At 39.9% G+C, this 26678-nt stretch overlaps 2 protein-coding genes and 1 long non-coding RNA gene across 8 annotated transcripts; 2 read left to right on the top strand and 1 right to left on the bottom strand.

Annotated features, from left to right (window-relative positions):
- Positions 1–124: 124 nt before the first annotated feature.
- On the top strand, positions 125–5895 carry YAE1 (YAE1 maturation factor of ABCE1). Of its 6 annotated transcripts, none has more exons than XM_065665736.1 (4): positions 125–325; positions 930–1236; positions 2855–2976; positions 3327–5895. In XM_065665736.1, exons 2-4 carry the CDS (start codon positions 1120–1122, stop codon positions 3754–3756), a joined length of 669 nt encoding a protein of 222 aa, XP_065521808.1. In that variant the 5' UTR covers positions 125–325; positions 930–1119; the 3' UTR covers positions 3757–5895. The 6 variants fall into 6 exon arrangements, with proteins under 6 accessions (XP_065521808.1, XP_065521807.1, XP_065521806.1 ...); XM_065665735.1 differs by lacking the exon at positions 125–325 and adding an exon at positions 384–465; XM_065665734.1 differs by lacking the exon at positions 125–325 and adding an exon at positions 384–471.
- LOC136007673 (mediator of RNA polymerase II transcription subunit 1-like) lies at positions 4888–25160 on the bottom strand. The gene is made up of 17 exons (XM_065665731.1): positions 25002–25160; positions 18458–18562; positions 17369–17450; positions 16947–17001; positions 16347–16479; positions 15236–15264; positions 13901–13972; positions 13735–13809; positions 12510–12580; positions 11625–11690; positions 11062–11170; positions 10312–10436; positions 9808–9920; positions 7937–8132; positions 7491–7586; positions 6952–7060; positions 4888–5853 (listed from the first exon to the last, which is right to left on the bottom strand). The coding sequence occupies exons 1-17, from the start codon at positions 25143–25145 to the stop codon at positions 5472–5474; spliced, it is 1962 nt and encodes a 653-aa protein (XP_065521803.1). The 5' UTR covers positions 25146–25160; the 3' UTR covers positions 4888–5471.
- LOC136007676 (uncharacterized) lies at positions 8759–20636 on the top strand. The gene is made up of 3 exons (XR_010609805.1): positions 8759–8795; positions 9405–9454; positions 20356–20636. It is a non-coding gene; the product is annotated as an uncharacterized LOC136007676 (long non-coding RNA).
- Positions 25161–26678: the final 1518 nt, after the last annotated feature.

The raw sequence follows: 26678 nt of genomic DNA, 5'->3' as shown, positions 1-26678 counted from the left end.
AAGCCAACAAGGCAGATTGTTGTTTTTAAATTCCACAATTTACGACTGAAGAAACGATTACACCTCCCTGCCTCGAGGGTGGCCTGAGGGTGCTGAGGAAGACCTGGGGCAGCCACAACATCCGCCCCCCCGGACACCCGGAAGAAGCGTTCACAGTAATGGCTCCTTCCTGCACCGACTCCCGGCCTCCTCAGCGGACAGCAGATCTCGACGACCCGGCCACCCCGTCCCGCCTTCTTCAGGAGGATGCGGGGCTGCGCCCTTACTCAACATGGCCGCCAGCCTCCGCTGTCTCGGATGGGCTTTGAAGCTACAGCACTGCCGGGTAAGATGGCGGCCATTTACCTGAGGACCTTGCCCTCGGTCAACATGGCTGCCGCTCCGCTAGTGTTGCTGACGTCAGTGAAGCCAGCTTGCCATCAGTCAAGATGGCGGCCCCCAGCAAGTGGCGGCGCGGCGGCTGTGGTGAGGGTACGGGGCGTGGGGCCGTGCTGGCGGCGGGGGCCGAGCTGGCAGCCGGGAGAAGCGAGGCGAGGGGTAGATGAGGGGAGGGGGAAAGAAGGCTCCCGCAGCGCGGCCGCTTGTGTGGAGCTGGGCACCGGCCGCGAAATGGGGTGTCGGGGCCTGGCGGGGGCCGCGGCGGGGTCCTGTGGGCTCGGCCAGGGTTTGTCCGGGAGCGGGGACAGCTGGGGTGCGCCTCTGTTGGGCCGCGGGCTAGGGGCCTGCAGGCTGCGGGGTTCCAGCCGGTGGTGTCCCGGGGGAGGGACGGCTCTGCCGGCCCTGGGACCCCGAGAGCCGTTGGTGCCGCTGCGAGAAAAGGCGCTTGTTTCTTATTGCCATAGTAAAGAGAGAAACCGCTGCCCGAAGCTGTCCCTGTACACCTCAGAACTTGCCTTGTGAGGGATGATCTGCCTGGCTTGTCTTGACAGATGCACCCCGATGGTAAACAGCGCCGAGTTTCCATGGGGAAACCAATGTACAGGTTGAACCACCAGCTCCCTTCACGACCTCTTCAGAACTCACATTTTCTGCCTATATTCCACTTGGACACTTAGCCAGGGGGACTTTTGAGAGTATTTTCTTAACCACATAAACAAAGTCATAGCCATCACTGCTGTTATGGCCTGGGTACAAGCTGCAGTTGGCCGATCCAGTGAGGATGTATTTGATGAAGATGCAGATGAGATGTATTTACTACAGAAAGAATGGAATAGCACCATGAAAAAAAGATTGAAGGTAATACTATAGCAGTGATTGAATAGTCTTTTTAACCATTTCAGATATTTTGATACATACTTTGGTATACATGTGGCTTATTTAAAGGGGGTGTTGTGGTTTAAACTAAGAGTGGCTGCTTAAAAGGTTATTGTGGCTTAGTTTCCTCTGAATGCCAGGAAAATGTAGCAGGGATTTGCAGAAACACTATCCTAGTAATCAAAGCAAAGTCCTGTTTTACTAAAAGACATCAGCTCCCTCCGTACAATCATGTGCATTTGTAAAAGGCAGTGCTCAATTCTGATGTGAGCTATTTGCTTCATGCCACTGTATTGCAGTATACCACTAGTAAATGTAGGGCAACACAGCTGAACAGTGCTAATAGAGAAGTATGAGATGTTTGGGCTTTTACGTAGAGTTCTTCATCAGTCAGATGTAAGATTTGTGACTCCACGTGAAACTACAATTGGACGCTGCGGTCTGAGTAGTTCTTTGGCTTATTTACTCTGCTAGTGAAAAGCATATTTTATGAAAGCATTTTTCCACAGCCTTTGCCTCCCTGGTGTTCTACAGGGAGCAAAACAAGTACATAAACCCGGGCTACTTCAACAGATACATTATCATTCAGCATGGGACCAGTAGGGCTCGTCTGCTCAAGGGTGAACAGCATTTGTCTGAAGAACATGAATGGAAGCTCTTGTGTAGGCTGTTGATGAGGAAGGGTTTTACAACAGAGCTGTTGTATTCTCCAAGGAAAAGTCTCCTGCATGTGAGTCCCTTGAAAAGCCTGGTTCTTTTAAGGGGCGGTTCAGTGTTCGTACACAAATCCCTCTGATATTTTATAAGTAGATACTGCAAAATCACAAAATGTTATTGAGGTTAGAGCTGTATGTTGTGCAAAATAAACATTCTTGTTCCTGGCTATTTCTTCAGCAAGGCCGCTAGTTTTCTTCACTCATGATCAAATACAAGCTTTCACTCTTACAACTTGGAATTTTGGTGTGAAAGAAGTTAAGAATTACTCTATGTTATATGGTAATATCAGAATATGAGGAAATGAATTTGCATTACAGTCATTGGTGGTTTCTCACAGAAAACCATCACATTGTTTTGTATATTTACACGTGATTTACTCCATCACCATCTTTTTTCCGGTATAACTCTTGAATTGAATGAGATCCAGTAGAGAAGCAAGGTGCCGTAATTGTTTTTGTGGAAACAGGTAGATGGATTACGGACAGAAGAGTACCTCTGTTAAAGGGGAGGCTTTGCAGCCTGTGTGTTTTTAGATGGCTAGAAATCTGTGGTATTCCTTAATGAATTTTTCATAAAGGAGGTGGTTATCATAAAAGCAAGCACCTTCTTCCATATTTCTCTTATTTTTTAATGTTTCTAAAAATACTCTCCTTACTTTCGGACCTTCTGGGGATCCTTTTGTAAAAGAACAGGATCTTGCAGATCAATAAAATATAATGCTACAAAAAGCATGTTTTGGTTTGCAGTGGGGATTTAGCTGGGAGAGATGTTAAAATCTAGAAGCTGTAATTTAAGAGGCTGAACGGTTTTTTTATTGTTACAGAATTGTCCCAGGTCCAGTTTTTCATCTTGTGAACAACCTGTTTCACTGCTCTTATTACAGGAAGGCTATAGGGATGGAATTGAGGCTGGGAAAGAACTTGCACTCCAGGAAGGCTTTAATCAAGGTTACAGACGTGGTGCTGAGCTGATGGTTACATGTGGCCAGTTCCGAGGAACCCTGAAGTAAGTTATGAACTTCTTAAGGTCATGTGTATGTGGAGGGTGTGTGTGAAGGGAACATGCATTGTAAATCTGTCCAAAGTGAGCAGCCTGAGAATCATCTAGGTCTTGAATACAGGTTGTAGAGTGATCATTCTTAACATTCCTCTGTCAGTTGCTCTGCCAAAATTATCTGAATCTACATCTTTAAGCTTAATACTCAGTTCTACTGCTTGAATTTCCCAGAAAATGTGAATGAAATATATGCATTTATATAGTATAAGTATCTTGTCACATTGGTATCAACCTTCAACAACTGGAGGTCTGTGTGAGTACATGTAATCACTTTTTTGTTGTTTTCCTTAACCTTTCAGTGCTCTCTTATCCTGGTGTCATTTTAATGGACATGATTCTGCTTTAAGCGAGATAAATAATCTTCTTGATGCAGTTGGAAAGCATGAAGAAGATGTGCTGAAGTACCTGAGCTCTACTGAACAACAGCCACATCTTGGACACATTTTAGATTCTGTTCAGGACATGGACCTTAATCACACAGCTTCTGCTGGGACAGAATACAATGAAGTTCAAGCTGAAAAACATGCAGATGGTGGCAGCTCTGGTGAGAACACTTGTAGAAGTAATGGTGACGTTGGTTCCTTGCAGTCTGAATGCAGCAAGGCAAAACTCTGCACGGATCCTGAAAAGTCAACCCTTGCTTGGGTTAAAAAGCAGACTATTTGGCTAATAGAGCAACTGGGCTTATCACTGGATATATTTCATCATGTCCAGCATCTGGAACATTAGGTTTTCTGTCTCATGGTATTTAAAATTATCTCAACTGTATTTGATTCTCAGTTTGTGGACCATGGCTGATGCATTTTAGGGAAGTCTGATTTTGGTACTTTCCATTAGAGATAATTCTGCAAAACTTCACCACATTTTAGCTTCTGGCAAAAAAAAAAAAAAAAAAAAAAAACACCACCTTGCTTTTAATCTTAAATTTTCACAGAAAGGGGAAAGGACTTGTAGAGCTTTACAGAGATTTACTAAATGTGTTTCTGTTCTGTGTCAGAAGCTATCATTTCACCCCTACTTTCTCATTTGGAAATGGAGCAGATCCCTTAAATAGCCCCTCTAAATCAGTCCTCTCTAATATCTAAAAAATAAATGCCCTGTGCTATGGACAGCTGTTCTTGCAGAATAAGCTGCTATTGATGATGTGCTGACTCTGTGCAAAATAGAAGATTTGCTGCTGATGTGAGTGTTGTGACTCTCTCTAGTCACTGTATAAAATATAGGAATTTTTCAACCTTCATCATATTTTTCCTCTTGTAACCACTGTGCAATGCACTTTCACATTTAAAAACTATTTTTTTCTCCTCATACAGTTCTGGTTATTTCACTTGTGCTGAAAATACACCATTCTCTTTGAATGCAGAATTACTGGCAGTTACATTGTTTTGCTGTTAGACCATCTCCTCTCACCCTCTTAGACCACACTGAACATGTTTTCAGTCTAGTGAACTTCCTTGTGTTTTTTTGCCAGTCCCTCTAGCCTGAACTCTCTTTCCCTCATTGCCAGAGTATTTTTTCTCAAGCTCTTCAAGGAAGCCAGCCATATTCACCTTCTTTTTGAACCACGTTGTCAGCCACACACATATAGTTCTGATAGCTTTGTATTTCTGTGCCAGCATTGTATATTTGACACCTTTTCCTGTTGCTTCCCTTAACTGTAGCTGCAAATTGCTCTGGTCTGGAAGTCTCTTCTTGGTGAATTCCTGTCTCTGTTTTACACTAGTTAAAATGATTTACAGTAAGGAGTTTACTTGTTTTAAGTTGCATGTGACTTTCCTTCATGTCTGAGACAAAGCAAGTCTAGACAGAGACAAACTGAAATTTTGAACAGCCAACTGAAATATTCTGTAAAAAAATAAATTAAATTCACAAAAACAGTTTTATTACTTTGAGACCAGAAAAAAAGCTAAGGTAAAAATTACATGACTTTCAGAGACCGAGTTTACAACTTCCTTACTAAAGATTCTGTTACCCTGCCATGGAGTTGGTGGACTGTAAATTTGGCTGACATTCAGTACCACTTCTGCATAAGGGGAACACAACTGCAATTGGAAGTCTCTGTCTGCATAGATTACGTACATGCAAAACTGGTCATTCATTTTCTCCATTTATTTAGCATAATCCTGACATGAATAAAATTGCTTTCCAGGAGGTGCATGTGTCATGTTATAGCCTATATCACATATGTTAGACAGAAATACCTTCTGTACTGTGGTAGAATATGGTGCCGACAAAAATAAAGGTTACTAGAGCAGTGTTAGACTTTCCAAATTTAGAAGTTTAAAAATGCAAAGTCAAGAGCGTTACTTGTGTGTATTTAACAGTGTGCAAAGAGGAAACTCCATTCACAAATCACTAAGTAGACAGTAAGCTTGCCAAGTTTCTCCAGCTACTTCTGCAAAAGCAATCTACACAAGGGAAAATACTTCTTTCTTGTTTGATTATCAAACAATAGGTTGTGTGTTTTTCTTATCTATCATAACAGCTTCTGTACTAGCTGTGGAATTACTTTCCTCTGCTCCACACAAAGCTTCTGTACTTACTGTGGGGTTACTTTTTTCTGTGTTATCACCCAGAGTTTCCGGTTTGGCTGTGGAGAGATTTTCTTTTGCACTGTCTGTAATACTTGGCTTATCCGTCACTACCAAATCTTGCTGACCAGCCACAGAAAGAGTGTCTTCGGGACTGTCAGAATGTGTAACTTGCTCACATGGTGGTTCAGGTTTCTGTTTCATGTCTGCTTTCACATCTTGTGTTTCACTGGCAGCTTTCACCTTGGCAGCATTCCTGAAAATAGCTCTCATGACAACTGGAACTGACATGCAACTGAAAGAGGAAATAAAAGATTAGTCACTATTACAGACTTTATCCATCCTTCAGCTTACTTCTTTTTTTAGACTGTGGCTGACATCTGAATGATAACCTGTGGTGAAAAACCAGCCACTACCTCCTTGCATCTCTTTGCTTTGTACAACCTAATAGTAACTACAGTATAACTACACGTGCTATAGTGGAAACATGTTAACACAATGAAATCAAGTGCTGAATCTTTGAGCTTAGGGGTGTAAAGCAGCTTTGATAGGAAAAGCAAGGAGGATTTAGTTAAAGTCATAAGGGTACTTTTAATGAAAAGCTAAACTAACAATATTGAAATACAGTAATTCTTGCTGAGTTTTATAACTGTAGCTTTCATGTTCTGTATAAAACCAGTACAGAGCATATCTTCTCTAAAACACTATCTACACTAGAGTTTTTTCTCCACTCTAACAATAGCATTACCTGGTTCTGGGAATAATATCTAGTTTTAAAACAGGTTAAAAATCCAGCCTGCATTGATCTTGCTGTCATCAAATAGATACTAGTTGTAGACTGGCTTATGCTAAATTAATTAGCGCTCTCAGTCGTTTCTTTAGAGTATGTTCTTATATCACAGCAACTTGCCTCTTGGAATTTGTTTCAGAATTTGCTTCAGGAAGCAAGCAAGACACACTGTTGTAGATACGCCCTATACATCTCACTTTCTGAAAGGAAGCACTGATTGGTGTGAGATATGGGAAGATCCCTTTCCATGCTATTCGTAAGTTATACCAGTCATGAGATTGTCATCAGCTAAAGTCTTGCGAAAAGCATGTTTACAAAAGCAAAAAGCATCTTTATAAAAGGTAGAACTCTTCATTCAAAAGTATTTCCCTGCCCCATCTCTTTTTTACTTGAAAGAAACACTTTCCATCACTATTCATGTTTAAAGTTTTTGAAAGAGATACTTAAGACGCCAAAGTAACTTAATCTCACTATTATAACTTTTTATTAGCGTGAAGTTTTCTGGTTGCTGAGTTTATGGCCTTGTGAACACACAACAATCTTTCCATTAAATGGACACCTGAGGTTCGTTTGTTCCATGTGTTGTGAAATAAAGCTACTTACCGCTTCACAGCTCTTGTTATAAAGTCATCACTAGAATTGAGAGTTGGGTCTTGAGGATTTAAATGAAGGTGACACTGGATTTCTCTGGAGGTTATAACATCAATTGTCACTAAGAAAGAAGAGAATGTAAGCAATTCAAAATAAACAGTTTTATAAACATGAATAACAAGCCTTTCATTCTCATGCTTCAGGAGAGGAAAGACTGAAGTCAATGGGATGGGGCCTGCAGCAATGCTCTTGAGTAACACTTGGGTTTTTTTCCCAGTATACTTAAAAATAGCACAAGTTACAATTTATGAATTAACTGCAGGCCAATGCAGAATAGGACTTGATTAGTTATATTTACTTTCAGTTCTATGCCAAATACTGAACACTTCAGCAAGCAGTTTATATACAAGTGCTACTTCTGTTTTCGTGGTTTGCACACCATCGAGAGTGGCTCTTGGAATGCTTTTGCAACTGAGAAGCAAGAGCCTGGATAGAACCAAATCCCTTTGTCAGCCCAGTAATGAGGACAGTATCAATTATTCCACACATACCAGAGGCTAAATTCTCATTCATGGGATGAAGGAAAAAGACAGAAAAGCTGGTGTTCTTGTGTGGTGCCACTTCAAAGTGAAGCAGTTCTGTACCATCTAGAAATAAAACCACTATTTAGTGATATCCATTGACTCTTATGGCTGCATCACATGCCAGAATTTAAAAAATACTGATACAGTAGAATATAATTACTCATTACTTTGTCAGCTTAGTTTATGCTTGTAAGAAGTGTCAGGCCTAGAGGATTAATACATACATAATATAGATATTATATATATAGACACACATATACAGAGTGTAATTCTATACTTCAGGATTTTTTTATCATTTAAAATACTCACAAGTAGTGATAGCTTTGGCAAGGGAGCAGAAAATCTGTTAACACACAGCTTAGAAGCTAGTTTCTCTCTAATACTCTCCCATTACTTCCAGCCATGCAATTTACCTTCATTTATATGCTTATCAGAGACACAGCTGCTAATAAGACTGTTATATGCCACTTGATGTCGAAGAATCTCTATTACACCAGGCACACACTGCGGATGGCTAAATGGGATTTTACTGACCAAGGCCCCTGCTGAATCTGATTTTTCTGAGCCATTGTTTATGAAGTAGCAGTGCTTTGGGCAATCTGGAAGAGACTGAACAACAAATATGGTGATATTTCAAGCACTGCAAAACAAGAAAGTTTAAAGCTTGACGTTATCAGGCAACTGCACAATCTGACAACACAAATAATTGTGGAAGACAAGTTGGTAGCATGTCCATCATGTCTTTGCATTTCAGTAGAAATATAATCCTTAGAGGAAGCAAAATGAGATCTACTCTCCCTTCCAAATGCATCCAAATTAAGTGAATATACCCAGAGCCAAGCAGTCAGGAGTTCAAGGGCCACCTATTCTACCAAATACTCTTAAGAACCTTGTAGGCTATAGAAATGTTAACAACCAAAATCCCTCAAAAGAATATCATAGTAGTGCTGCTTGACATCACTACTGCTTTCTTTAGAGAAGCTTGTTTGATTAGAATCTCCTGATTAGATCTCCTGATGATTCATGTGGAGAGGAGAAGAGATAGTAAGAAAAATTTGCCACCTGTCCACGTCAACAGTGATTCTCTGACAAAATTAGAAGTGCACTAGTGTGTTACCTATTTCTGGATGCCAAGTGGGAACTGTCACCTTAAGAACAGGGCAGGGCAGTTAATTAGCAGGGTCTACATTAAGAAAACCTGAAGAGCAGAGTAGAACAGTTTTTCTTTGTGTGTTCATGGAGCAAAAGGGTTTCCACTACGTTCCTTTTGAGGTTAGAAATTTAGTAATTTATTCTTAGAAGTAAAATCTTTAATCGCAGAAGCGAAGCACTCTTCTAGCAAGTACTAATATTTTAGGGGGTTGCTGAAATTACAGAGCTTTTTGTATGTGTCTAATGGAAATGAAAAGTTTGTCTTAAGGGCTTTATAGACAAAAGCTTTGCTACATCTCATTTTAGCATGGTATAAGCTTGCTACTACCACCAACTCAAAGTCCAGGAAGTAGGTAGGCAATGGGCTCTGCTACCACTGTTAGTAGAAGAGAAAGAAGTGTCCTTATCTTTTGTTGCCATTTATTGCAAAATTAATGTTTCCTAGCAAAAAAAGTAGATCACTGAAGCTTGACCTTTAGCTGCCCTGTATGTAAGTCTGGCAGAAAGCCACCCTTTTCTATTGTAAGTTTTTATCTCTACACCTAATGCAGCCTAAATTAAGTATTTAGTTATTAAAAGGGAAGCCATCTACAGTTAGACCATCATGGCTCTAGACCGTAACTGACATCGCTGTTAGAACACTTTACACTTCTCATCCTGCCAGTCCCTTTAAAAGGAATCAGTATTCTCAGTGTTATCTAATCAATAAATCTTTTTTTGTTAAAACAGCATGATATGCAGCATGACATGCAGCATGATAAAGACCTTCAAAAGTCTAGGTAAGCACCATCTTGAGACTTGCTTCTTACACCACTCAATAAGTTTCCTTCTTTTTAAGGCATTAATGGTAAAGTTCTGAGCAATTTTTACAAGAGTAAGTATTTGGGTTACAGACAGACAAATTAGTATGACTTCAACAGCCATGCAGGCAGTGTTTCATTAATGAGGATGAGAAGCTCACTTACTTGAAAGGGTCTACCGCTGTTTCATAAATAATTTGAACTATTTCCTAAGGAGCACTTAAATACTATTGGGATTCTGGGAAGTCTGCACTGCTTGCTTATGGGGAAATACAGTTCAGTATGTATCTTGCACAAGGGCAAAGCATGTGTCAAACAAACACTATACTCACCACAAAGAAATGGGATTTGTATGTAGACACATCTTCACTGCCTTTTTCTTTAAGGGTAGACTGAACAATCAGCTCATACAGAGGAGCTGGTTTCAAGCCAGTAATCTGAATTCCTGAAACCAGGTGATTTTTTTAAATTAGCATTTAGGTTATGACTGCACATGAAAGCCTATATTAAAAACAAACCCAATATTTTGAAAAGATCAAAACATCAGTCTCCTTTCTTACCCCCTTTTTTGCTAATGGAAATTTGAGGTAGAGTGTTTAACAGCTTTGCCTGTAATTTGTGATACTTTTATTAGAACTTTTGTGTTTTGCACTGGTTGCTAGAATGTTACACTTGAGCTGATAGAACAGAACAAGTTCTGCCCCAGAAACCAGTTTTCCCTCTTACAACATTCACACAGGGAAAAAAAAGTGAATAGGCAGTGCATAGTCACAGAAAAGTCTTAGTCTTAAAAACAATTACTTAGTTACTTAGTATTAAAAACAATTAGAACATGCCTGTCAGCCTCTGTATCATTTCAATACTGGATAAGGACATAGGAATAGGCTGGTGAAACTTCAATACAAAGAAGGCTGGCAAATCCATGCTGAGTTCATCAGTCAGTGGCAAAAAAACAGGGTTGCTGAGGGAAAAAACAAAGTCAGAATGAAAGCTAGATACAGAAATTGACATAGCAGGGACTTGTAGTGCAAGGCCACTATCAGGTCCCTAGCAGTTTACTACATTCCATACTTTCTGTCTTGAGAAAAGTTTTGCTATATATATGCAGCTACAGCCTTTAACATTGTAAAACAAGGTTAATGTTAAAGACTGGAAGAAAGGAAAAGTGAGCCACGGGAAACTGAGGAACAATGCACAAGGGTGTTAGCTATAAGTCTTCTATAGTGATATTTTGGAGAAGGACTGGCACTGAAGTATTGAGATCAGGTGTCAGTACTGATAGTGGGGTGACAAACTGTTTTGTATAGTTAAGGTTTAATATCTCTCTATATATCTTCTGGCTTCAAATCTATGAATAAATCCATAGTTCAATGTAATTGACACAGCTAAATACGAACATAATAACTTTATATTCCATTTGGGAAATCTGTAAAAGCCAAAGGTTATAGCTGGTGTAGCTGTGGGGCATAACACCATCAATAAAACAGAGCTTCCTGTTTTAGCACAGGCTAAATGTAAGTTATGCTGAGATTAGTGCTGATGACTTGTAAATCCATTTCTGTATTGAGAGGTGTCCAGAGCCTCACCCATCCTCTCCGCCTTGAGAATCTGCAAGCAGTGGAGAAAGAGGAAGTTTGTGGAGTGTATCTGTGCCTTCAACAGTTACAACTGTCTTTGTTCCACATACCTGGGAACCTGAGGGAGAAAGAGAACTGCATTATTTTCCTTGTGTCAGTGTAGATTAAACCTGTGCATACAAAACATGCAATGGGAAGGTCTTTTAAAAGTCAAGTCCAGTGGACAGCCTCAGTGGCTTGGGCAGCAAGGAGAATGCTGCACAGACCATACCCAACATGCAAAAGCAATAGCTGCTTTGGGGATATGCCGTGAAATAGATCAAACAACCACCATTTTCATTCTGGCTAGGCAGTTACTTTGTTTGATATCACTCTTACTTCAGTTTGGGTCAACAGCCAAGAAATGGGAAAGTAGTTTCCTGATGTACGTTCTAATCATGCTGAAGTGCGTCACATAAATCATTCTGCTAAACTAGAATTTAAGTCTTATTTCTGAGTTTCATTAATGAACTTAATGAAACAGGTAGCACTGAAAAAATTATCACGAGTTATTTCTGCTTTTCTAGCTTTACCAGGATTTAGTTCTTCTTCCAAAATTTGATAAGGAGAAATGTAAAATTCAATGTTCATAGGAGTTCCTATGGAATAAAAAAAAATAGTTACCACACAGGTCACTACAAGGCATCTTGCACAAAGGGGAACAAAACAGGAACAGTATAGGTGGGCAGAAGGGGATTCCTCATAAGTGTACACGTCTAATTACAGTATATGCTCAAATCACAGTATTTTCTTTGTCAGGATTTAATAGTTAAACCCTCAGTCATCAGATATCTTTGAAAAGATTAGAATAAGTTTTTATCTCTTGCACAATAACCTGTTGTTCAGCCTAAAATATACTAGCTAAACTGGAGCTTTCAGTGTCTAGCCGGAAAGAGAAGGGAAAGTTGTAATACTTGTATAAGGGACACTTAACATCAAGCTGTGCAACAGGATAGTGGCAGCATGTATTAAAATTACTTTTATGAACTAGAAAGCATTAAAGCTTGCTTCTGACAGCGTAGATGAGCCAAAAAAAACCTTATCAACTGACTGTATTTGCCATTTACGCAACATGAGGATTTTCTCAGCTACCACTGCTGTCATCTCATGGTTACTCCCAAACCGTGGTTTCCCACATAACCTCTGAATATTACTACCTTTGTTTTAAGGCTGCGGCAAAGTCAGTGTTGTAGTAAGTGATAAACCACCTGGCCTTTCTATATTGTTTCCTTCTGTATGTCTGCACACCATGTGAGAATACAGACAAGATAAATCCCTACAGCACGTTTTCTTTATTATGATGAATCTTTACTGCAAACAAAGATAAGTAACAAAACAAAAGATCAAGCAAAAATAGTAGGAGTTGTTATTACAATTCTTTGAATTCAGAAAAAAAAAAAAAAAAGAAAAAAAATCACCTCCAGCTCTTGGCACCAGGTGTCCTACTTTTCCATGAAGTACTTCCATGACTCTGTTTACATCCTCTGATCTAGTTCAAAACACATCTTGATTAGTGTTTCCTGAGTTGCAGTGCTGGCTTGGCTCATGTAAAGGATAATTTGCACCCTTAATCAAAGGGAGACAGTACTTTCTTGGAAGTAGATTGTGTCTTCATTTGTTATGACAGCTTCCAAAACACCATCATTCCATTCATGCTTTACTCCTAAGACTTGAGCTTCCAGTTTCACCCCTGTATCTGAGCTGTTTCATGTTGCAATTTAATGTGCTATTTAGCAGAAATGAAGTGGGACAAAAACATTGGAGTGGCAGGTTGAGCAAAGAGTGAGGAAATAACCTGCATAATTTAACTCCAACATAACCAATCTCTAAGCATAAATGTGACCATACAGCTGAATACATACAGCTGTACAATTTCATAGCTGTGCATTAAAACTCTGCAGTGCATTAACTTACATCATAGATGGGATGAATAATCTGTTTAACACATAAATAATATTTACTGAGATATCAGTAATCAGCAAGGATACAGTATATTTATTCACAGAGTTAGCATGCTTCATAAGGGAACACTGTACAAAAATAAACCAAGGGTGTGTTTCAAGTTACAAAATGCTTGCTGAGGGCAAGATATCAGAAAAGATGCTTCAAAAATTCAGAAGGAAAACACTGCCCTCAACTCTGATATTCTTAAAAGAATGAAAATCATTGTACAATTACCAGAGGGTTTAGGAAAATCTGTTCCCCATCTGTCTATAATTCTACCCTTTGAAAGAAGAAATGAGAAAAGGAAGGATAGAAGAAAAAGTAGCATCCACTACTCATCTAAAACCTGAGTTTTGATGCTCAAACAGCAGGACCCCAAAAGGGATATTTTACTTCTGCCACAGGGAGATCCAAATGAGACTGCTGATTTTCAGGTGCACTGTTTGCGCCTGTAGGTGGTCACATGCACACACGCACCCCCCCAAGCTCTGCTCTAGCAAGTCTCCTAGATAAAGCACATCAGTTCAGTAGATGGTCTTGTTTGGCGTGCCTGGTTGACAAGCTGCAGAAAAGCTCCAGGCTTTCCAGTGCAAGAAAACTCATTAACCTTCAACATGCTGCTCTATAATTAGATCAGTTAATTTGGGTTTTAGTGAAATGAAGGGGTGGAGGGAAGGGCAGAAAGAGACTTCAAGTTACCTGTGCAGAAGAGACATTGAATAGAGATCTTTTTCAAGGGCCTGCAGAGCATGGTATCCCTTAGCTTTCATTTCACTAGGAGAGAGAGAAGACAAAGTATTATTTCTGTAAGTGAACAATAGCTAGGCTATGGATTGTAAGTTTTCAAGTAAAAACTAGTTGCAACCTGTCTCCTGGAATTTTATACATATTTGACAGCTCTTCTAGAATCTTTCCAAAGGCATCATAGTTCTTCATCCTATCAAAAAGAAACAACTGCTGTCATGCTAGTAAACAAGATGGATAATCACAGAACGGTCCTTTGGAAAGGACTTTCAGATCATTTAGTTCCAGCCCCCTGCCATGGGCAAGGACACCTTCCATTAGACGAGGTTGCTCCAAGCCCCAACCAACCTGGCCTTGAACACTGCCAGGAATGGAGCAACCACAGCTTCTCTTGGCACCCTGTGCCAATGCCTCAGCACCCTCACAGGGAAGAGCTTCTGCCTTTTATCTAACCTGAACTTCTCCTGTGTAAGTTTAAACCCATTGCCCCTTGTCCTATAACTACAGTCCCTAATGAAGAGTCCCTCTCCAGCATCCTTGTAAGCCCCCTTTCAGATACTGGAAGGCTGCTGAGGTCTCCACGCAGCTTCTCCAAGCTAAATAGCCCCAATTTTCTCAGCCTGTCTTCATATGGGAGATGCTCTTTTATATCTAACTTGGTAGAAAAAGCACTATGTTAGAGTGATGTAGGCCTCCTCCTTATCAGATCTTACAGTAGCAGTACTGCTTTTAAATTTCTTAGAAGACAACAGGAAGTACAAATCCTTGGTTCTGTTGCAAATGTAATTACAGCCAACACTGATTAAATATGCACTACTGAAAGCAATAAATGTGCATGATACACAAATTTGACAGCTCATCAGCTGCAAAACACTTTTCCTGATGTTCCAATAAAGCTGGTCAAATAGTAACACTTCCTTAATACAATGCAATTGTACATTGTTCTTTTCATCAAACTATCAAGGATTGTATTAATACTGCATTTCAGAGCACCTGTGAGAGAGACAGATGTTAAATACAATTGGTAGATACATCAATCCAAAAAGAAGAACAAGGGACAAGTGGCTTGCTTAAGTTTGTGAAGGAATGGTTCAGACTGCTCAAAATCCAGAATTCCTGCAGCTCCTGACTAGCTGTGACAGCCTGGAGCTCTGCTTGGACCAAGCCACCAAGTATTTACTTACCTGCTTAAATGGATTTTTCAAGCCTTACTAAACCATCTAGTGCTGCAGTCACAGAGACCTGTACTCAGGAAGATATACCTTCCCTTTCTGTTCAGGTGTGGCTGCAATGTGGTTCAGCAGAGAACCCAAATAAGCCTGCCTGTACTTTCACGCTGGGACAAATCCTTTCCAGACAGAAACCTAAGCAAGTCACTTGGCCCTTCCATGACCCCTTCCAGCTGGACTAGGAATTCCTTTAAATTCAACAAGAGACTCTGTACATGATTCTTTACCTTAGATGCTGCGCCATGTCATCACAAACCTACAGGAATAAGAGAGAGGAGTTTCTTGTTTCTTACCATCCTTTGTGAAACATCTCTTAAAGGCATTTCACTGGTAACCATAAGATTGTTCCTTGCCCATTATTGTTAATTAGCTGAATGGTTAGCTTAAAAAAGTAAAAAACAACAAAAAACAGACTAACATTAAAATAGATAAAACACAATATTAATATAATAATTAGAAGGACAAAGGCTCTGTGGAAGAGGATAAAACTGACAGGATAAAGCTAACAGTTTGTTGTTAAATTCTTCCATGGGGAAAAAAAAATCATCTTTGCCAGTTTTCTTTTTATTGACATTACTAAAATGTGAACCTGCATTCCCATCCTAATAATATCACCCAGCACTCACTGATCAACAGCCCTGTGCTGGTGAAGAAAAACAACTTGAAATTCCTGGGCCTGCTGCAACTGAAAAAATGGGACTAAATTAACTCCAAATGAATGTCACAATTTGGATACTTACTGATAAAAATCAGACTTTCTGCTCCCCACCCCCCCACAACAGCTTGTTATTTCTTTGATCTGAAGGATCTTACATCTGAAGGACGAACAACTACAGAACATGGAATGTGAACTGCAGAGTGACATTTTGCCAATGTTTTGATGGAAATTTTGCAAGAAAAACATCCTGTTAGCAGGAATGCACATACTCCTAAAGAAGGCAGAAAAAAAATTTCCCAGAATCTCTGGTAACAGTTCCAAGACATTCATTGGGAATATATATCGCACTACACCTTGGCAGGAAAACATTTTAAGACCCTATTATTTACTGTATGTTGATAACACCAAAGTGTGAGAATGTAAGTATTTTTGCAGGGTATTACAACACTGTTGGATGGTCAGCTGAGTTTTACCTTGATATTTAGCACTGCAGTACTTCATATCTGTAACTGAGTGGTAAATTTAGATGAGAGATTCAGATGCCTAAAGAAGTAGCTAGTGAGATGCACAAGGTGGCACGTGTGACAAGGCCAAAAGGAAGCCAAAGACTTCCTGATGTGGCAGCTGGAGACCAAGTGTGAAACTACAGGGAGGTGAGAGACAGAGGAAATGAACTTTACCACAGGAGCATCTCCGAGGTGAGCTAACTTTACATCCACCACCTTTCCATCCATCTCCAGCTGAACTTCTACGTAAAACATGTTTGATGTTATGTAGCAGGTAGTCCCACTGGGGCTAACGTGAGCATTAAGCCTGAGGGGAGAGGAAAGAGAGAATGAAAAATCCAACCAACCAAACAAAAGAAGGCTTGTATATCTAAAACTTCTGTCACACAAAGAAAGGAAATGAGGATAGTTCACTTGGTCGTGGGAAGAGACACCAGGGATGCATCAAAAATAACTTTTCCTTGGCTCAGCTTCTGAAAACTGTCCAACCAGGCAATATATCTGTGCTCTGCTCTTTACATTTTCATGTAGTTTGCTGAAAATTATTCACCTCTGCCTGCAGCTTTGGGACCTAGGCATTCATGCCTTCCCTTCAACCAGCAACTTCCTTCATAAACAGCAAAGCAAAACTGGCAGTTGTGCCCCTTCTGAGTAATACACTCCATTAAAACACCAAGCTAAAAAAGAATATTGTTGGCAAGCCATAGAGATGGTATTCCTCACTGGACTTAGGGCCATGCTTGCTCATTTGCCTTTATTCATAAACAAACTTACCCTTTTTGTTTGGATAAAGATTCCAGTCTGTTCATCACAGAAAACAAAGGTTTAGCTGCAAAAAATGGAAATGTTATTTAATTAGGCTGCAACAATCAAGAAGTAGAACCAGTATTACCCTGCTTTAAAGAGTATGATTTACGTAATGAGGAAATAGTATCTCTTGCATGACTTCTTGTTATTAATGACAACTTTTACCCTAATGAGGGCTGCGCTGGGTAGAGCTTATTCGCAGATTTTGAGAATAGTTATAGCCTGAAGGCTTAGCCCAAAGATGAGTCACAAGTCTCTTGTGTCATATCCACCTCTATGTTTGTACATTTGACCCCTTTGTACAGAACATCATCAATAGAGAAGGATGGGAGATTCCATAGAATATTATATTAAAAAATACACTCTTGAGTTATCTGACAGATCATTACCATTTATTATCCTCTGTATCTTCTCCATGCAAGAGAGCAATGGACCATCTGGAGCATTACTGTCAGGCTGACGTGGCTTATCCTAGCACATTTGTGAAAACAAGACAGAGAAAGACTCCTTAAATTACTAGCCAAAGAAAAATGTCACTTCAAGACAGAACACACATGCCCAGCACAACAAAACACTATTTACTTCTTCTTGTAAAACACAGAGGTGACCTATGACTCTAGCGGCAGCACTGAATGGATTTGCGAAGACCATACTGTGCAGTAATTGTGTATCAGAGGTCTTCGGAGCAGGGAGTGGCTCTCCATTCCTTTTTTCTTTTGAGTTGAACACAAGCTATGCCAGCTAATTTCACCATGATACTAGAAGTCAACTAAGAAATTACTTAGGTTTTCATTTTAGGAGGAATCTGCCTGAGTAAAAAGGAGAGATCAGTAAGTGCCATAGGTGTACTTGGTTAGACTCAGGGAGCAAGTCCCAGCTGAAGATACTGAGTAGCAAGCAAACTCTCCCAGCTTCTCTTCTAGCTCTTGCCTGAAAACTTCTCATACTTCACACATCACAAAGAATATTCACTGCTGAAAAGTTTTCACTATGTTCAGCATCAGGACATTGTTTTCAGAGTAAGGCTTTAGTTAAGCATTAATGAAAAGAAGCATGGAAACAAATGGGACTTTTATCCTAAACTCACAGCAGTTGTGTAATCTGCTTTTTACAAAGATGATTCTTAAATAGAATTAGTTACTGGAAGGGTGAGAAGCATGGAATAGCTTAAGGTATATCAAAGCAGGGGAGAGTCTAGATAACAACTTTCTGACCAGCTTCTGAAAAACAGTCTTTTCTCCTAGTCCTATGGGCAAGAAATTACCTTTACATACTATCAATGTGCTAATGATAATGAATGGAAAATCACCTAAAATACTGGACAATGAGAGCTGACTCCTGAAGTTAAAATAATGCAAGAAGCAACCTCTAAAGTCTTAAAATAATGTAGGAAAGGTTTTGTTGTCTGTTTTGGTGTTTTTTTTAATCCGGTGCTGTAACACCACAGATCCTACTCGCACCCAATCTGAAATTCTTACCATGCAAAAATGGACAAGTTTCAGAGTTTCAGTCCATGGTCTTTGCTGATATTTTAAATGCAGCTTTTCCATTAAAGCATTGGTAGAACTGTCATTGGTAGCACCTGAAAAACATGTCAAAATGTTCTAAATATAATGGCATGTATTTACATCGGCAACCAGAAATGTTGGAGGAGGAAAAATATCAAAACTTGCGAAGGACATAGGCTTGAAAAGGGGAGGTAGAAAAAAAAATAATGTTTTGGTTGAATTTTGCATACAAGTATCTAATTTTTGCAAGACTTCTGACAGAAAAGGGTGGGGAGATTTTGTATAGGCAAGTATTCTCATTATTAAATACTGAGATGCAGCCTGATCTTCAGCCTGTTAAACAACGAGGCTTTCTTTACATGTGCACAATCTCATCCGTGTATTCTTAATAAACACCAGGGCCTTGCCACGGGTTTCAGGCATCCAGATTTCTACACCCATCTAGAGCTCATTAGAGCTAATTTTGACTAGGGATGGAAAATAAGATTTTTTTACAGTGAGTGTGTGAAACACTGCAACAGGTGAGGAGGTGTGAGATGCCCCATCCCTGAAACATTCAAAGCCAGGCTGTACAGGGCTCCGAGGAGCCTGATCTAGTGGAAAATGTCCCTGCTTATTTTGGGGGGGGGGGGGGGGGGGCAGGGAATGGGACTAGATGATGAGCTTTGAAGGTCCCTTTCAACCCCAACTGTTCTATTATATTGCAGAAGGATAATCTCAATGCAGAGTTGCAACTCTGGTTTGGTTTGTTTTTTTCTCTCATTGGGTTGGCAAGGAAGGAGAACCTGGCCAGGAGAAGTAACATTTTAAGTCTATCATCTTTCTGGCTTTACACAGAATCAGAGGCTCAAAGAAAGCTGTTTGTTTGGTTTGGTCTTTTTGCTGGGACATGGTGCATCCATAACCACTAATTCCATCATGAATAAACTTGGAGTGAAATTCCTAATACATCCGCCTGAGAAAGACAAAACTCCAGACTGATTATTAAGAGGAAATTGAGTCCCTGCAACATGCTACCCACTCTGCTTTGCCCCTTAGCACAAGAAGGAATATTGCCAAGTGCTTCCTTCACCTAGAGGACACAACAGCCACAGAGAATTTTCCCCTTTGAGCTAGCAGCACTTCAGGGGGGCAGGGAGACAAACTAGGAGAGGGACCTCTATACACTTTGCATACAAGCAGGGATGGTAAGTGGGAGCTAATAGCATCTTCCTCCTTCTGGGAGTATGAGAAAGCAGAAGCCCTACAGGAGGACTGCAGCCCCTCCTCTACATCCACCTCCATCCACACCACAAGAGACCACAGCTCCTACTTGAAGCACTTGCACCACAGCACCTACAGGTGCTGTGCAGGGCAGTAGACTTGCTCCATCACAAAACTGGTCCCCAAGAGCTAGTGTTTGAAATTGAGAAGGTCAATAAGCACAGCAAGATCACCTCTAAACTCAGTGGATTTTTAGAAGGAGTGAGCACGCTGTAGATCACACTCTCCCACACCCGAGTCCTAAGGAGAAGGACTGAATTTAACTGGGGTACAAAAGCAACAATCATTCAGCAAAACAGGGAAATATTCCATACAGGAGCTTTTAATCTAACTCAGGGGTGGAAAGCATGGGGAGAGACTATAGCTATCTATAATGTTTGCATTGTATTTGTGCATTTTCGTGGTCACCATGTTGTTAGTCTCCTTGTACACAGGATTCTGTGCACAATGGCAGCATGAGGTTCAAGGTTTAATCCTAGACCTTTGTACAGCTTGAAACTTGGTCATGGGAGAATGCCAGATCTACAGCAAGAAGAGCATGTCTCCTACATAAACGTTGTTTGGCAGACTTTCAAGATCTCTCACAGCAAACTTTCTGTTTCCAGCTGTCATCAGCCATGCTGCAGTGCCTGAAATAGTCTCGAAACACATAACGGAGATGAGTTTGGACTTGTGTGTAGGTACCTGAGTAGAAAGGAAATAGTCCAGTGGGCTCACTAACATTACAGAGAAAACTACGTGTGGACCTAGGAATCTTAGGAGAAGTGCAAGATATGTGCCAAGAAGCAGCAGTTGTCTCCAAACAGACAGGCATAAAGTGTATTACTTGGGAAAGTCAGTGCAGCTGAAAGAGTTAAATATGTTTGTATTTTTTTATAAAGGAGATGGAAGGCAATCAAATAAATTGATCTGTGATCTTGATACTGATTCCAGTCGTTTGACAATGTCTTGAATAAGCAGAAAAGTAAATTATTTGCTGACCCTCTTGAAGAGAGCACTTCCAAAATAATGGAGGGGAACGTGCCACTGCTTGCTTTGTCTGCACAATGGCTGTTCTGCAAACAAAGGACTTCAAGGAGCCACAGTTCAGCATGACTGATAAGCCTAAAATTCACTTTAATTTTTAAACACAAAATAATCTTTTCCATTTTGTTGAAATGTATGTATTTAGCTAGATGAATTTGCATTTTTTTTCCAGGATAGGGATAGTGCCAGGTTTTCATACCAAGACAAATATTCAAAGACATATAGTAGCCTCTATACCTACATAAAATTGTAACATTGGCTAAGATTGTACATGAGAAACAGCAGCTTAAGCACTGTCAGAAAGCTCCTCGGATCAAGGTGTTCCAGTATTCAGAAATGTTCTATCAAATTACCACACTCAAGAGAAGAGTTAAGAGTGATGAATAATTAACAATGTTCTAATTATAGCATCTCAGGCATATTAGATACACAGATGTTGCACTGGCTTAGTTCACGGAAAAAAAACAAAACCAACTGGCCAAGCATTATCATCAGTGTAGGAGATAACACGAATTACTGTATGAATCCTGCATGCCCACCTGCTCTACACTAATCTGTGTTCAGCAAAAACTGATGCTTAAAGAAGCTTTCATGTGCACAGTTACAAAAGAAATAAATTGTTCCTAGAGAAAATCTTCTCTTACTCTCAAATAATTGGACGTTATCTTATCCCCTTTTAAAGGGTTCTAACCCTCCTTTAGCAGGTATGCTTCTTCAGGGGACCTTTTAAAAACTGCATTATTATTCCTACTTTGCTTATTTTTGTCTTGGTTTTCTGCCTCTTGCTAAATTCCTGACTCTGTAACACGCTTCACGATGCGTGCCCTGGGAACATTGTGATGCATATGAAAATAATATTTTGTAATTTTATAGTTCTTCCATTTCTGATGATTTTTCCTATTTAATTGAATTGTACTTTGTTTCCCTCAGAAAGGATCAACACATTTTCCATTCATATTCTTGCATGAATTCAAGCAAACTATTTCTTGCAGTGAAGATACTCTAGACTTAACAGAGAACAAGGGAAAACTTTGCGTACTGTTGATACATTTCAATGATAGCAATTTGGAAAAGATTCCAGGAATTCCATATTCAGTGCAACACTGATGTATTTTTTTTTTTTGTTCCTGGTTTCTTGGGGAGGTGTTGGGTTTTTTTATTAATCTTACATCCAGTCTTGAAGTTTTTTCATCTAAAGAATGAAAATCAAAATAAATCACCAGCAGTATCTTCACTGGCCTGCTTCCAGCTCTTTCTTGGAATTGCGTCTTTCCAGAATTCCTCAGCTGAACTGTTAATCAGAGAAACCAGCAGCCGCATAACAGCCCATAGTAACTCTAAATACAGAACTGGGGCCTGGGGCAGCCAGTGAACACCAGCGGTTCCAGTCAGAACTGCAGGATGCATAAGAGGTGTTGCTGTGATTATCTGAATTGATACCCGGTCAGGAGATCAGAGGTAATACTAGGTTATTTCACAAAGCACCATGGGATTTCAGAGTGATCAGCACTGACAGGGCTATAAAATGGGCATGTAACTGGAATGTGAATATAAAACATGGTGAGTATTCAGACAATTCCTGAATCTATCCTAGGTGCTTCTCCCTCTAAAGTAAGCTTAACCCAATGCTGCTTAGCTTTTATGAATCATAGCTTAGTCTGATACAGTCTGTAGTTTATGGCTTTACAATCCATAAATACTACAATATGTTTTGTCATCTTCACTCTCCACATCATCTCCACAGTTATGGATTGTAAATACTTAGTTCCTGAGAATAACATCAGAATGCTGATATCTGCATTTTTTTCGTTGCAGCCATACAGACTAAACAAGTTTTACTTCACAACTTACAGTATGAGGCACTTAACACTGGCAGGCTTTGACTCCTTCACTTAGAGCAATTAAGATCCTTCAAAGCTGAAAGCTATATAGACAGCCATCAAAAAGCTAGGTTCATAGCAAACAACCATGGATGTAGAAATGCATTGACACTGATAGGGGTATCTTTCTCAGAGTATAGTCAAGATATGGATAACATTTCATTCTACTTGACATGAGCATTACAATCTCCAAGTAATTCTTATCTAAGTCTTTTCCCAAAGGTACTAGGGGCATGCAACCATGATTTAAATACCCACATGAATGAACATGGGAGGGCTGGCTTCACATGCATAGTTTCCCTTTACAAGGTTTCATAGGACACTACAACATGTTCATAACTGAACGTTTGTTGCTTATCCCACACCTCTCATCTTTTAAAGACTTTTCTGATAATTTTTAAATCTAAAATCAGACATTGCACAATCGTTCATGTTCTTTACTGACATCAGTCAGCTGAAATCAGTGAAACCCATCGCTTCAGAGCTGTGCTTCAAGGAGCTTTCCACCAGTATGTGTCAAAGCTAACCGCATGGAGGCCAAATTATCTTCTTTTTCCAGATTGGAAACACAGATATGGGGAGAGGAAGTGACCATGGCCACAGAACTAGAAACCAAACTGCAAATTCACCTGACTCCACTATAGCTTGTCTCCATCAGAAGTAAGAAGGAAATCTTCAAAGAAAGAAAGAAAGAGATGGGGAAAGAGACTAGAGAAACACAAGAGGAAAAGCTGTAAAAAGACATGTAAAAACCATGAAGCAAGTATGAAACCATATAAAGTACAAAAATAGGAGCAATAGAAAAAGAAGGATATGGAAAGCAGAAAAGAGATTAAAAGGAAAAGGTGAGAGAAGTAACAGACACATCTAAGATTAGAAAAATATTTTTTTACTGTATTTTTTGTGTTATTTTCACGACAGAACAATTAAACGGCTTTAGGTCTACTCTGAGCTATTTTAAACCAATGCTGGTTTAGAGATTATTGTTAGCCTTAAGTGTTCTGATTGAATATACATCAGGATATGGGTTATATAACATGCAGACTAAAAAGAGAAACAGCACTCAGTGGCAAATACTGATTTCAGTAAAACAGTATGTGGGAAGGACACATTTTTCAGGAAAGGCAATACCATAAAGGAGCTCAATCCCAACAAATGCCAGTTAGAGATGTTACAGCAGTGCCATGCAGACAGGTACTCCATAAAACAACATATTTTACATCACTCTACATTGGTTAAGCAAATTGATACTGCTTTTCATGTCTTATGTTTTAAAACCAAGCCAAATTAAACTATGAAGACTTGCTATAATTACACACAATAAACATTGTATTAAATGTTTCAGTGCCTGTATATTTTTAGACATTTGGTAATTCCTTAACTATGTTCCTAATAATGTTTTTATCTGTTCTAATATCTCATAAACCAACTGTGCTGTAACCCTCAAATCTCAGATGTCCAGATTCCTAGTCACCTACTTGAATGATGTAATTTCTCCTAGCTCTGTTGAATGACAAGATGAATGACTGCAAACTCATCATTACTCTTGAATCCATTGTTATTCAAGTCACATCACTGCACTTTCTCTATAGGCACAAAGCAAGCTATGAGTGCTAAGTACGCTGTCTAACTCTCAGACGGAGCACTGAGAATTATGTCATTTGGACAGCTAATAGAGCTAAGCAAATGCAAGTATCTCATTACTCAATAGCTGATTACAATAATCCCACTATCATCTTGTTTTTACAGAGCATGTATCTGTTTGCAAGTGTAGGGGGACATGTGTGACAGGTCTGGAGGTAGTCACAGACGATGGGAAGCTCCTCTGTCAGATGACAGATTAAGATATCCTTGCATTGAGCAAGAGTAGTAGGAGCAAGTGCCCACACAACCTGTGTGTGTGTGTGTGTGGATTTGCAGTATTCAGAATCTGGACTGGGTTTCTTCATTTTGAGAATAGATGATGTTTATCTGTGCATACCACAGTAATAGTCCCTGGGTTGTATGTACTGCAAAAGCACAAAGGCAGACAGACTATTCCTGCCTTGTATAACTTAACCTCTAAATATAAAAGGCAGATGAAAGTTGTGTTGGGAAACAGACAGACGGTGGACTTGCCAAGATCAGAGCAGGTTAGTGACACTGTAAGAATAAGTCGTGGTTTAACCCCAGCCAGCAACTAAGCACCACACAGCAGCTCGCTCCCTCCCAGCTGGTGGGATGGGGGAGAGAAGCAAAAGGGTAAAAGTGAGAAAAGCGATGAGTTCAGATAAAGATACTTTAAAGGCAAAGCAAAAGCTGCACGCACCAGCAAAGCAAAACAAGGAATAGATTCACCACTTCCCATGGTCAGGCAGGTGCTCAGCCATCTCCAGGAGAGCAGGGCTCCGTCCCGCGTCCTGGTTATGTGAGAAGACAAACACCTTCACTCTGAATGTCCCCCTCTTCCTTCTTCTCTCCCCACTTTTTATTGCCAAAAATGATGTCATATGGCATGGGACACCCCTTTGGTCAGTTTGGGTCAGCTGGCCCAGCTGTGTCCCCTCCCAACTCCCTGTGCACCCCCAGCCTGCTCACTGGTGATATGGGAAGCGGAGAAGGCCTTGAGTCTGTGCAAGCACTGCTCAGCAATAACGAAAACATCCTTGCCTTATCAACACTGTTTTCAGACCAAATCCAAAATATTGCCCTATACCAGTTACTAAGAAGAAAATTAACCCTAGCCCAGCCAGCATGGAGTGGAATTAGGATTACCTGAATCCCAATCCTATAGGCTGTCCCCTAGGATGTGCAGTTGTACTGCCTAACAGCAGGAACCAAAATAAACTTTGTCACATCAGATTCTTCTACTAGTTTTTGGAAAGAAACAGGCACACTCAGATGGAGATTCAACCCCCCAATATGTGCATCACCTTCTGAAGGCAGGCATTGCTTTCTGTTGTGTGGTGGGAGCTACATACTGCATCTGCACTTGGGTTTGCCAGTTATATACCTCAAGTGTAGTATGTCCCTAAAACCTGACTATCCCTTACACGCTCATCCAGAAGCACACAGAGTTACAAACCTGAGAAGCATGAGCATGTTGATAATCAGCCAAGCCATAGTTCACCATATTCATCACTTGCTACTTGTGATTTCTCACAACTAGTACAAACTGGAGGCAGGTGAAAGCTCCTAGCTTTTTCCTTACTTTTTTGTTGAGGGTGGAGGGGTGGGTTTAAGCTGGATGTTTTCTTTCCCTCAGTCCTGCTACCTATAAAGTCCATTAAATCACAAGTACATTTCATGCATCCTTATGCATTGTTAACAAACCATGTCTAATAAATTCCAATACAGTTGTGCCACCAGCATAAAAGAGAAGAAAGTGCCCATAATACCAGAAAATCCCACCCAGCTGTATTGATTTCAGTTCAGCCATACTTTACAACACAAAGGCCCACAGACCCACCAATCAATTAATAATCAATTCTGGGCTGAAATAAGAGGGTTTCCTCAAGAACCACTGAGTGGTTTTGTTCCCTTTCTGTTTTGTCCCTCAGAAAAATGAAGTCTCACTCACCCTGGAAGATTTATTGAGATCTTGAGGGAAGATTTTTTTATACATGATAAGGTGGTTTTCCAAAGAACACAATTCATACATCTCAACAGAAATCGAAGATAAAATGAAAACATTTAATTAAAAGTAAATAAATTAAATTAAAAAAATAAAATTAAAGCATTTTAATTTAAAAGCATGCTTCAGATATATATTGTGCACTATATAATGTGTGCTAAAGGGAACAAATGGGTTTTGTTCCCTGGGAAAGGAAATTGAACATTAGTGTTTTTCCCGAAGATTTGAACATGTTTTGTCTGACATGTCCACTGTATCTTTAGTTCTTGTCCTGGTTTTGACTGGGATAGAGTTAATTTTCTTTCTAGCAGCTGATACAGAGCTGTGGTTTTACATTTAGTATAAGAATAATGCTGATAACACATTGATGTTTTAGTTGTGCTCAGTAGTGCTTACCCTGATCAAGGAC

This window comes from Lathamus discolor, chromosome 2, assembly GCF_037157495.1.
Source record: "Lathamus discolor isolate bLatDis1 chromosome 2, bLatDis1.hap1, whole genome shotgun sequence".
Taxonomy (NCBI): Eukaryota; Metazoa; Chordata; class Aves; order Psittaciformes; family Psittacidae; genus Lathamus; species Lathamus discolor.
Note: the sequence above shows the minus strand (reverse complement) of the source record. Positions and strands in the feature narration are given on the sequence as shown.

What these genes read in the sequence shown, in the direction of transcription:
- LOC136007673 (XM_065665731.1), bottom strand. Translation starts at nt 25,145, where the DNA reads ATGACATCATTTTTGGCAATAAAAAGTGGGGAGAGAAGAAGGAAGAGG. An exon ending in CTGAGCACCTGCCTGACCAT is followed by an intron (nt 18,563 to 25,001) that starts GGGAAGTGGTGA and finishes ACATGTTTTTCA; the next exon opens with GGTGCTACCAATGACAGTTC. An exon ending in GAATGAGAATTTAGCCTCTG is followed by an intron (nt 7,061 to 7,490) that starts GTATGTGTGGAA and finishes CTTCTTTCTTAG; the next exon opens with TGACAATTGATGTTATAACC.
- YAE1 (XM_065665736.1), top strand. Translation starts at nt 1,120, where the DNA reads ATGGCCTGGGTACAAGCTGCAGTTGGCCGATCCAGTGAGGATGTATTT. An exon ending in CCATGAAAAAAAGATTGAAG is followed by an intron (nt 1,237 to 2,854) that starts GTAATACTATAG and finishes CTCTTATTACAG; the next exon opens with GAAGGCTATAGGGATGGAAT. An exon ending in CAGTTCCGAGGAACCCTGAA is followed by an intron (nt 2,977 to 3,326) that starts GTAAGTTATGAA and finishes TTAACCTTTCAG; the next exon opens with TGCTCTCTTATCCTGGTGTC.